The sequence below is a fragment of the Oncorhynchus nerka genome, linkage group LG6 (genome assembly GCF_034236695.1).
Source record: "Oncorhynchus nerka isolate Pitt River linkage group LG6, Oner_Uvic_2.0, whole genome shotgun sequence".
Classification (NCBI taxonomy): Eukaryota; Metazoa; Chordata; class Actinopteri; order Salmoniformes; family Salmonidae; genus Oncorhynchus; species Oncorhynchus nerka.
In genome coordinates this window covers 83,061,615-83,073,960 of record NC_088401.1, presented here as the reverse complement: position 1 = coordinate 83,073,960, position 12,346 = coordinate 83,061,615, and the positions used below count along the sequence as shown (strand labels likewise).

Genomic DNA, 12,346 nt, shown 5'->3' with positions numbered 1-12,346 from the left:
GGTGTACTTGTACATCAAGCTACCACCCAATACAGGAACAGAAGATAGGATCCAGGTAGCCTAGTGGTTAGAGTGTTGGGCCAGTAACCAACAGGTAGCCTAGTGGTTAGAGTGTTGGGCCAGTAACCAACAGGTAGCCTAGTGGTTAGAGTGTTGGGCCAGTAACCAACAGGTAGCCTAGTGGTTAGAGTGTTGGGCCAGTAACCAACAGGTAGCCTAGTGGTTAGAGTGTTGGGCCAGTAACCAACAGGTAGCCTAGTGGTTAGAGTGTTGGGCCAGTAACTGAAAGGTAGCCTATTGGTTAGAGTGTTGGGCCAGTAACCAACAGGTAGCCTAGTGGTTAGAGTGTTGGGCCAGTAACCAACAGGTAGCCTAATGGTTAGAGCGTTGGGCCAGTAACCAACAGGTAGCCTAATGGTTAGAGCGTTGGGCCAGTAACCAGCAGGTAGCCTAGTGGTTAGAGTGTTGGGCCAGTAACCAACAGGTAGCCTAGTGGTTAGAGTGTTGGGCCAGTAACCAACAGGTAGCCTAGTGGTTAGAGTGTTGGGCCAGTAACTAACAGGTAGCCTAGTGGTTAGAGTGTTGGGCCAGTAACCAACAGGTTGCCTAGTGGTTAGAGTGTTGGGCCAGTAACTGAAAGGTTGCTGGATCAAATCCCTAGAGCTGACAAGTTAAAAATACATGTTGTTCTGCCCCTGATCAAGGCAGTTAACCCGCTGTTCCCCGGGCGCTGAAGATTTGAATGTTGGAGTATGGCAGCCAGCCGCGCACCTCTCTGATTCAGAGGGGTTGGGCTAAATGCAGAAGACACGTTTCAGTTGAATGTATTCAGTTGTACAACTGACCAGGTATCCCCCCTTTCCTATGAGCCATTCTGGCTTGCACAAGCCAAGGCTTTACCTACTAAGCAGTTATCTTAAGCTGTTAATGAAGGTGGGAGGAGAATACGGAATACTCATTAGTAAATACTGTGCTGATGAGTAATATTGGGATTGTGGTTTAGAATGGGTCCCTATGGCATGTATGATGCATCGGTCCCTACATCTATTTCATATATGTCCGATCTTTATTCCAAGAGTGAAAATGAATTGTTCTGCTTAAATTACTTGACTTGCTGCTCTCGTTACTCTTGTATCGTTTTTTTCTAGTTTAGAAAAATCAATGAGTGGCGTTTTTTGATAGCTAAGGCCATGGTCATCTCTTAGCAAGGCAAGGTGGGATGCAGCCATGGTCATCTCTTAGCAAGGCAAGGTGGGATGCAGCCATGGTCATCTCTTAGCAAGGCAAGGTGGGATGCAGCCATGGTCATCTCTTAGCAAGGCAAGGTGGGATGCACCTTTTCTCGTGGCAACAGGTCACAAATCTTGCTGTGATGACACACTGTGGTATTTCACCCAATAGATATGGGAGTTTATCAAAATTGGATTTGTTTTCAAATTCTTTGTATATCTATGTAATCTGAGGGAAATATGTGTCTCTAATATGGTCATACATTTGGCAGGAGGTTAGGAAGTGCAGCTCAGTTTCCACCTCATTTTGTGGGCAGTGTGCACATAGCCTGTCTTCTCTTGAGAGCCATGTCTGCCTACGGCAGCCTTTTTCAATAGCAAGGCTATGCTCACTGAGTCTGTACATAGTCAAAGCTTTCCTTAACTTTCCTCAAAGCTTTCTCTGTTTAGGGCCAAATAGCATTCTAGTTTGCTCCGTTTTTTTGTAAATTCTTTCCAATCTGTCAATTAATTATCTTTTTGTTTTCTCATGATTTGGTTGGGTCTAATTGTGTTGCTGTCCTGGGACTCTGTGGGGTCTGTTTGTGTTTGCTTAGGGGGCTCTTCTCCAAGTTCATCTCTCTGTAGTTGATGGCCTAGTTATGGAAGGTTTGGGAATCGCTTTCTTTTAGGTAGTTATAGAATTTAACAGCTCTTTTCTGGATTTGATCATTATCGGCCTAATTCTGCTCTGCATGCATTATTTGGTGTTTTACGTTGTACAATGAGGATGTTTTTGCAGAATTCTGCATGCGGAGTCTTAATCTGGTGTTTGTCCCATTTTGTGAATTCTTGGTTGGTGAGCGGACCACAGACCTCACAACCATAAAGGGCAATGGGTTCAAGTATTTTTAGCCAGATCTTAATTTGGATTGTCAAATTTGATGTTCCTTTTGATGGCATAGAAGGCCCTTCTTGCCTTGTTTCTGAGATCGTTCACATCTTTGTGGAAGTTACCTGTGGCGCTGATGTTTAGGCCGAGGTGTGTATCGTTTTTTGTGTGCTCTAGGGCAACGGTGTCTAGATGGAATTTGTATTTGTGGTCCTGGCAACTGGACCTTTATGGAACACCATTATTCTGGTCTTACTGAGATTTACTGTCAGGGCCCAGGTCTGACAGGGCCCAGGTCTGTCAGGGCCCAGGTCTGTCAGGGCCCAGGTCTGACAGGGCCCAGGTCTGACAGGGCCCAGGTCTGTCAGGGCCCAGGTCTGACAGAATCTGTGCAGAATATCTAGGTGCTGCTGAAGGTCCTCCTTGGTTGGTGACAGAAGCACCAGATCTCTCTCTCTCTCCCTCCCTCTCTCTCTCTCTCTCTCCCTCTCCCTCTCCCTCCCTCTCTCTCTCTCTCTCCCTCTCTCTCTCCCTCTCCCTCTCCCTCTCTCTCTCTCTCTCTCTCTCCATCTCTCTCTCTCTCCATCTCTCTCTCCATCTCTCTCTCTCTCTCTCTCTCTCTCCATCTCTCTCTCTCTCTCGGTTACTATGTTTATGAACAAACATAGTAAAGCAAATCATTGTGCTCTACAGTATGAGTCACACTGCCTTGACAGTTAATGAGCTGTCCTTTATACCTCTCTCCCCATTGTGGAGAAAGAGAGAGAGAGAGAGAGAGAGAGAGAGAGAGAGAGAGAGAGAGAGAGAGGACATTACATTTCCCAACCCTTTCAGTCACTGCAAGGAAGGAATGTCAAGAAAATACAAATGATTACATCTACTTCCTCCTCTTTCCTCCTCTTTCCACCTCATCTTCCCTCCTCTTTCCTCTTTTCTCCTATTTCCTCCTCTTTTCTCCTCCTCTTCTCTCCTCCTCTTTCCTCCTCCTTTTTCCTCTTCTTTCCTCTTCCTCTTTCCTCCTCCTCTTTCCTCCTCCTTTTTCCTCCTCTTTCCTTCTCCTCTTCTCTCCTCCTCTTTTCTCCTCTTTCCTCCTCTTCTCTCCTCCTCTTTCCTCCTCCTTTTTCCTCCTCTTTCCTCCTCCTCTTTCCTCCTCCTTTTTCCTCCTCTTTCCTTCTCCTCTTCTCTCCTCCTCTTTTCTCCTCTTTCCTCCTCCTCTTTCCTCCTCTTTCCTCCTCCTCTTTCCTCTTTTCTCCTCCTCTTTTCTCCTCTTTCCTCCTCCTCTTTCCTCCTCTCTCCTCTTTCCCCCTCCTCTTTCCACCTCCTATTTTCTCCTCTTTCCTCCTCCTCTTTTCTCCTCTTTCCTCTTTTCTCCTCTTTCCTCCTCTTCTCTCCTCCTCTTTCCTCCTCCTTTTTCCTCCTCTTTCCTCTTCCTCTTTCCTCCTCCTCTTTCCTCCTCTTTCCTTCTCCTCTTCTCTCCTCCTCTTTTCTCCTCTTTCCTCCTCCTTTTTCCTCCTCTTTCCTCTTCCTCTTTCCTCCTCCTCTTTCCTCCTCCTTTTTCCTCCTCTTTCCTTCTCCTCTTCTCTCCTCCTCTTTTCTCCTCTTTTCTCCTCTTTCCTCCTCCTTTTTCCTCCTCTTTCCTCTTCCTCTTTCCTCCTCCTCTTTCCTCCTCCTTTTTCCTCCTCTTTCCTTCTCCTCTTCTCTCCTCCTCTTTTCTCCTCTTTCCTCCTCCTCTTTCCTCTTTTCTCCTCCTCTTTTCTCCTCTTTCCTCCTCCTCTTTCCTCCTCTCTCCTCTTTCCCCCTCCTCTTTCCACCTCCTATTTTCTCCTCTTTCCTCCTCCTCTTTTCTCCTCTTTCCTCCTCTATCCTCTTTCCCCCTCCTCTTTCCTCCTCCTCTTTTCTCCTCTTTCCTCCTCCTCCTCTTTCCTCTTTCCTCCTCCTCTTTCCTCCTCTCTCCTCTTTCCCCCTCCTCATTCCACCTCCTCTTTTCTCCTCTTTCCCCAGCCTTGAAAATAAATTCTTAATAAGGCTGAGTGGCATTGTCTGAGTTTGTTTGTCACAAACCATGGAAAAAGACACTGTATGAATGTTTTAAATCTTATAATGTTTTTATGTGGGATCATTAATGTACAGGCTGATTTATGTGGGATCATTAATGTACAGGCTGATTTATGTGGGATCATTAATGTACAGGCTGATTTATGTGGGATCATTAATGTACAGCCTGATTGTTGGTTATAGGCCTACTTTTGTCACAAGGATTTCATGTAGACTTGAAATTATTTGGAAGATGTCCTCAGTTCTTTTTTTCTTGATTACTTATTTTGTCCTTGTTAGTCTGTGATTACTGTATTGATTTTAATTTAATTAGATGATGTACCTCAAAAACAAGATATATGCACCGGGGTAAAATGTGATGGTTATTTCCTGTGGTTGTATTTGATAGGTTAACGAAGAACTACGTTTGTTTGTGTGTGTGTGTGTGTGCGTGCGTTCGTGTGTGCGTGCGAGTGTGTGTGTGTGTGTGTGTGTTCGTGCGTTCGTGTGTGCATGCGCGTGTGTGTGCGTGCGCATGTGTGTGCGTGAGTGTGTGCGTGTGTGCGTGCGTTTGTGTGTGTGCCTGCATGCGCGCATGTGTGTGTGTGTGTGTGTGCAGCAGCTGTGAGACAGTCACAGGGACAATAATTGTTCATCAAAATAATTCAGAGTCTTCAGTTCATTGTAGCTGCCAGGCATCTGTATGAGAGGAAGTTAGAAACCCTTAAACACGGAGGTTGTTTGTGTTAAAATGTAAAGGATGTGAGGGAATGTAGTCCTGCTGTGACGTGACTAAGTGCACTTAGACTGTACCGCATATGTGCCTGTACCTTCGTGCCCAACACATATGTGCCTGTACCTTCGTGCCCAACACATATGTGCCCAACACATATGTGCCTGTACCTTCATGCCCAACACATTTGATGTAGTGTAAACTGTACCGTGTATGTGCCTGTACCTTCGTGCCCAACACATATGTGCCTGTACCTTCGTGCCCAACACATTTGATGTAGTGTACGATTTTAAGTTCAAATATTGTAAAGTTTTTTTTTTATATAAACCTGGCATGTCATCAATAAGTAGAAACCTTTAATTGACCGACATTATTGACTTTCCGGCTTTATGTAAAGGTACCGGGTGATGAGGAGTGGTTTTTCTTGGAATTGGTACGTAATATAATTTACTGTTCAATGCCAATATCTGTCATTTCCTGAGGTGATGGATGGGGGCTAGACTTGTTCCCATTGCTGTTCTTTCTCCCTGAGCCAATTGAAAGTCAACTCTTGTCACCGGGCACTCTGGGTAATCACATTTATGTTTGTACAAGCAGGTAAGACGGCCTTCAACGGACTTCAACCCTGTGGTGTTTGTTCTAACCTTGACACTGTTGCCTGGAAACAACCTTGGAGTGTCTCTGAGGATCTTAGCAGGGTTCTTTTGGGGGGGGGGACATTCTCATAATCTCTCAGTCAACATGGAGCTCTGTGTGTTTACAACATGATATTACAGTACCTCTGTGTACAGTTGTACACAGGCTTATGGGATATTTCGTTGTGGTCCCCTGTATCTCAGTTGGTAGATTCCCAGGACCGCCCGTACTTAAAGAATGTAAGTCACTTTAAATAAATAAAAACTTCTGCTAAATAGCACATGTTATTATATTCCTATTTATATCATGTGTTCCACAAATATACTACTTAACACAATCCATTTGTGTCTTTTTTTTCAGTGTAATAAAGGAGGAAGGAGAAAGGACTGTGTTTTCAGTGTAATAAAGGAGGAAGGAGGAAGGACTGTGTTTTCAGTGTAATAAAGGAGGAAGGAGAAAGGACTGTGTTTTCAGTGTAATAGAGGAGGAAGGACTGTGTTTTCGGTGTAATAAAGGAGAAAGGACTGTGTTTTCAGTGTAATAGAGGAGAAAGGACTGTGTTTTCAGTGTAATAGAGGAGGAAGGACTGTGTTTTCAGTGTAATAAAGGAGAAAGGACTGTGTTTTCAGTGTAATAAAGGAGAAAGGACTGTGTTTTCAGTGTAATAAAGGAGAAAGGACTGTGTTTTCAGTGTAATAAAGGAGAAAGGACTGTGTTTTCATTGTAATAGAGGAGAAAGGACTGTGTTTTCAGTCTGCAAGGAGGGATTTTTGTTTCACTGTTCTTTAATAAGAAAATAATATGATTTATTTTTCATTCTTTCACAGGTCCCCCTGTAAACGTAACGTGCAACATTTTTATTAACAGTTTTGGATCCATCGCTGAAACAACAATGGTGAGTCCAAATGTGTTTACCTTTTCAATGTAAAAACCCTTCAACATAAAGTACATTGATTTCTGTTGATATTGATGTTTTGAAGTTAATGTGAGGAATTCTTTATTTTCAACCGTATTTTGACCTACCGTAACTATATAACTATGCCTCTGATATTGTGATTGCATTTAAATAATGATGTCCTTAATGTGCGGTGTGTCAACATTTTCTTCTGGAACTACAAGCCGTGCCTCATCAACCTGAATATTTCGACTAGTATTTATCTGCCTCATTGAACTTCCTGTCTACTCAAAACTCAGTTCCCACGGGTTTCATATCTAGTTTCATATCTAGTTTCATATCTAGTGGTTTCATATCTAGTGGTTTCATATCTAGTTTCATATCTAGTGGTTTCATATCTAGTTTCATATCTAGTGGTTTCATATCTAGTTTCATATCTAGTGGTTTCATATCTAGTTTCATATCTAGTTTCATATCTAGTGGTTTCATATCTAGTTTCATATCTAGTGGTTTCATATCTAGTTTCATATCTAGTGGTTTCATATCTAGTTTCATATCTAGTGGTTTCATATCTAGTGGTTTCATATCTAGTTTCATATCTAGTGGTTTCATATCTAGTTTCATATCTAGTTTCATATCTAGTTTCATATCTAGTGGTTTCATATCTAGTTTCATATCTAGTGGTTTCATATCTAGTTTCATATCTAGTTTCATATCTAGTGGTTTCATATCTAGTGGTTTCATATCTAGTTTCATATCTAGTGGTTTCATATCTAGTTTAATATCTAGTGGTTTCATATCTAGTTTCATATCTAGTTTCATATCTAGTGGTTTCATATCTAGTTTCATATCTAGTTTCATATCTAGTTTCATATCTAGTGGTTTCATATCTAGTTTCATATCTAGTTTCATATCTAGTGGTTTCATATCTAGTGGTTTCATATCTAGTGGTTTCATATCTAGTTTCATATCTAGTGGTTTCATATCTAGTTTCATATCTAGTGGTTTCATATCTAGTGGTTTCATATCTAGTGGTTTCATATCTAGTTTCATATCTAGTGGTTTCATATCTAGTTTCATATCTAGTGGTTTCATATCTAGTTTCATATCTAGTTTCATATCTAGTGGTTTCATATCTAGTTTCATATCTAGTTTCATATCTAGCTGGAAAGGGGTCAAATTTATCAGGTGGTTTATATTATAAAATCATCAGTTGTTGATTATTTATCAATATAGTAGAACTTGAGGTCTAAGATCTCTAGCAAAATATACAGAGGTGAAATATATGTTGTTTGATGGACAGTAGACCAACATGGAGACAGAAGGACAGTAGACCAACATAGACAGAAGGACAGTAGACCAACATGGAGACAGAAGGACAGTAGACCAACATGGAGACAGAAGGACATTAGACCAACATGGAGACAGAAGGACATGGAGACAGAAGGACAGTAGACCAACATAGAGACAGAAGGACAGTAGACCAACATAGAGACAGAAGGACAGTAGACCAACATGGAGACAGAAGGACAGTAGACCAACATGGAGACAGAAGGACAGTAGACCAACATGGAGACAGAAGGACAGTAGACCAACATGGAGACAGAAGGACAGTAGACCAACATAGACAGAAGGACATGGAGACAGAAGGACAGTAGACCAACGTGGAGACAGAAGGACAGTAGACCAACGTGGAGACAGAAGGACAGTAGACCAACATAGAGACAGAAGGACAGTAGACCAACATAGAGACAGAAGGACATGGAGACAGAAGGACAGTAGACCAACATAGAGACAGAAGGACAGTAGACCAACATGGAGACAGAAGGACAGTAGACCAACATGGAGACAGAAGGACAGTATACCAACATGGAGACAGAAGGACAGTAGACCAACATAAAGACAGAAGGACACGGAGACAGAAGGACAGTTGACCAACATGGAGACAGGAAGACAGTAGACCAACATGGAGACAGAAGGACAGTAGACTAACAAGGAGACAGAAGGATAGTAGACCAACATGGAGACAGAAGGACAGTAGACCAACATGGAGACAGAAGGACAGTAGACCAACATGGAGACAGAAGGACAGTAGACCAACATGGAGACAGAAGGACAGTAGACCAACATAGAGACAGAAGGACAGTAGACCAACATAGAGACAGAAGGACAGTCGACCAACATGGAGACAGAAGGACAGTTGACCAACATGGAGACAGAAGGACAGTAGACCAACATAGAGACAGAAGGACAGTAGACCAACATGGAGGCAGAAGGACAGTAGACCAACATGGAGACAGAAGGACAGTAGACCAACATAGAGACAGAAGGACAGTAGACCAACATGGAGGCAGAAGGACAGTAGACCAACATGGAGACAGAAGGACAGTAGACCAACATGGAGACAGAAGGACATGGAGACAGAAGGACAGTTGACCAACATGGAGACAGAAGGACAGTAGACCAACATGGAGACAGAAGGACAGTAGACCAACATGGAGACAGAAGGACAGTAGACCAACATAGAGACAGAAGGACAGTAGACCAACATAGACAGAAGGACAGTAGACTAACATGGAGACAGAAGGACAGTAGACCAACATGGAGACAGAAGGACATGGAGACAGAAAGACAGAAGACCAACATGGAGACAGAAAGAAAGTAGACCAACATGGAGACAGAAGGACAGTAGACCAACATAGACAGAAGGACAGTAGACCAACATGGAGACAGAAGGACATGGAGACAGAAAGACAGTAGACCAACATGGAGACAGAAGGACAGTAGACCAACATAGACAGAAGGACAGTAGACTAACATGGAGACAGAAGGACAGTAGACCAACATGGAGACAGAAGGACATGGAGACAGAAAGACAGAAGACCAACATGGAGACAGAAAGAAAGTAGACCAACATGGAGACAGAAGGACAGTAGACCAACATAGACAGAAGGACAGTAGACTAACATGGAGACAGAAGGACATGGAGACAGAAGGACAGTTGACCAACATGGAGACAGAAGGACAGTAGACCAACATGGAGACAGAAGGACAGTAGACCAACATGGAGACAGAAGGACATAGAGACAGAAGGACAGTTGACCAACATGGAGACAGAAGGACAGTAGACCAACATAGAGACAGAAGGACAGTAGACCAACATGGAGACAGAAGGACAGTAGACCAACGTGGAGACAGAAGGACAGTAGACCAACATGGAAACAGAAGGACAGTAGACCAACATGGAGACAAAAGGACAGTAGACCAACATGGAGACAGAAGGACAGTAGACCAACATGGAGACAGAAGGACAGTAGACCAACATGGAGACAGAAGGACAGTAGACCAACATGGAGACAGAAGGACAGTAGACCAACATGGAGACAGAAGGACAGTAGACCAACATGGAGACAGAAGGACAGTAGACCAACATAGACAGAAGGACAGTAGACCAACATGGAGACAGAAGGACAGCAGACCAACATGGAGACAGAAGGACAGTAGACCAACATGGAGACAGAAGGACAGTAGACCAACATGGAGACAGAAGGACAGTAGACCAACATGGAGACAGAAGGACAGTAGACCAACATGGAGACAGAAGGACAGTAGACCAACATGGAGACAGAAGGACAGTAGACCAACATGGAGACAGAAGGACAGCAGACCAACATGGAGACAGATGCATTGCAGGTATCAGATCATAGAAACAGACACAACCCATTGTGCACAGATGTCAATTCAACGTCTATTTCACGTTGGTTCCGCGTCACCTCGTTGAAATGTGCTCTGCTGGAATCCCTGTCTGTACACAAGTCAAATACAGTCAAGGACTGTGGCAGTCATAGAAATGAGACGTTGACTCTCTATTCGTCTGGAGGCACTCAGTTAGATAGTATGGAATTCAAACAAGCCCTGATGACAGATCACTCCTACCTCTTTCCTACCTCACTGTCATCCATAATGACAGCATATTTAAGGGTCCTGGAGAGCACAAAGCAGGGAGAGAAAATAAAGCATGGGGCTGGGATGGAATGGGCTGGGAGGGGATGGGCTGGAATTGGATGGGCTGGGATGGAATGGGATGGGATGGGCTGGAATGGGATGGGCTGGGATGGGATGGAATGTGCTGGGATGGAATGGGTTGGGATGGGCTGGGCTGGGATGGGCTGGGACCGGATGGAATGGGCTGAGATGGACTGGGATAGAATGGGATGGCCTTGGATGGTCGTGTCTTGGATGGTCGGGGTTGGGATGGGAGGGGCTGGGATGGGATGGTAGGTGCTTGAATGGAAGGGGATGGGCTTGGATGGGAGGGGCTGGGATGGGATGCGATGGGATAGAATGGGTTGGCCTTGGCTGGTCGGGTCTTGGATGGGAGGTTGGGATGGGAGGTGCTGGAAGGGAAGGGGATGGGCTTGGATGGGATGGGATGGGCTGGGATGGAATAGGCTGGTATGGAATGGGCTGGGCTGGGATGGAATAGGCTGGGTTGGGATGGGATGGGATAGGCTGGAAGGGGAGGGGCTTGGATGGGCTGGGAGGGGAGGGGAGGGATGGCCCTAGTCTCAAGTCACCATGCCAAGCTGGGATGGGCTGGGATTGGTTTGGATGGGCTGGTATGGGAGGGTAGGGGATTGGCTGGGAAGGGAATGGAGAGGATGGGAGGGGAAGGGCTGGGCTGGGATGGGAGGGGAATGGCTGGGATGCGTGGGGATGGGAGGGGAATGGCTGGGATGGGAGGGGAGGGGATGGCCCTAGTCTCAAGTCTCCATGCCAAGTCTCCCTGGGTGAGACGCATCAGTAGAGCTTTAACTAAAACTGCTGCAGACTGCACAACCTCCTCATGCAGAACAAATTCATGATTTTCCACTCTTTTTCCCCCTCTACACTCCGCAACAACCAGTGGAATTGATCCGGAAGCCTTTCCTCCAAGTCCTAGTCTCTTCTCTTCTCTTCTCTTCTCTTCTCTTCTCTTCTCTTCTCTTCTCTCTCTCTCTCTCTCTCTCTCTCTCTCTCTCTCTCTCTCTCTCAATTCAATTCAATTCAATTCAATTTACTGTCTGTACATAGTCAAAACTTTCCTTAAGTTTGGATCAGTCATAGTGGTCAGGTATTCTCTGTTTAGGGCCAAATAGCGTTCTAGATTGCTCAGTTTTTTTGTAAATGATTTCCAATTTTTCAAGTTTTCTCATGATTTGGTTGGGTCTAATTGTGTTGCTTTCCTTGGGGTCTGTTTGTGTTTGTTAACAGATCCCAAGGACCAGCTTGCTTAGGGGACTCTTCTCCAGGTTCATCTCTCTGTAGGTGATGGCTTTGTTATGGAAGGTTTGGGAATCGCTTCCTTTTCGGTGGTTGTAGAATTTAACTTCTCTTTTCTGGATTTTGATTATTAGCGGGTATCGTCCTAATTCTGCTCTGCATGCATTATTTGGTGTTCTACGTTGTACACTGAGGATATTTTTGTAGAATGCTGCATGCAGAGTCTCAATTTGGTGTTTGTCCCATTTTGTGAAATCTTGGTTAGTGAGCAGACCCTAGACCTCACAACCATAAAGGGCAATGGGCTCTATGACTGATTCAAGTATTTTTAGCCAGATCCTAATTTTGATTGTCGACTTTTATGTTCCTTTTGATGGCATAGAAGGCCCTTCTTGCCTTGTCTCTCAGATCGTTCACAGCTTTGTTGAAGTTACCTGTGGCGCTGATGTTTAGGCCGAGGTATGTATCGTTTTTTGTGTGCTCTAGGACAACAGTGTCTAGATAGAATTTTTATTTGTGGTCCTGGCGACTGGACCTTTTTTGGAACACCATTACTTTTTTGTCTTACTGAGATTTACTGTCAGGGCCCAGGTCTGTGAGGGCCCAGGTCTGTGAGGGCCCAGGTCTGTCAGGGCCCAGGTCTGACAGAATCTGTGCAGAAGATCTCGGTGCTGCTGTAGGCCCTC

The 12,346-nt window shown here is 44.4% G+C and overlaps 1 protein-coding gene across 2 annotated transcripts in view; it reads left to right on the top strand.

The window, feature by feature from the left end:
* LOC115116885 (glycine receptor subunit alphaZ1-like) overlaps positions 1-12,346 on the top strand; it is a 91,664-nt gene that overhangs the window by 42,279 nt on the left and 37,039 nt on the right. For both annotated transcript variants that reach the window (XM_065019953.1, XM_065019952.1), the window contains exon 5: positions 6,331-6,398. In XM_065019953.1, coding sequence (XP_064876025.1) covers positions 6,331-6,398 — 68 coding nt within the window. The remainder of the gene's footprint in view (positions 1-6,330; positions 6,399-12,346) is intronic.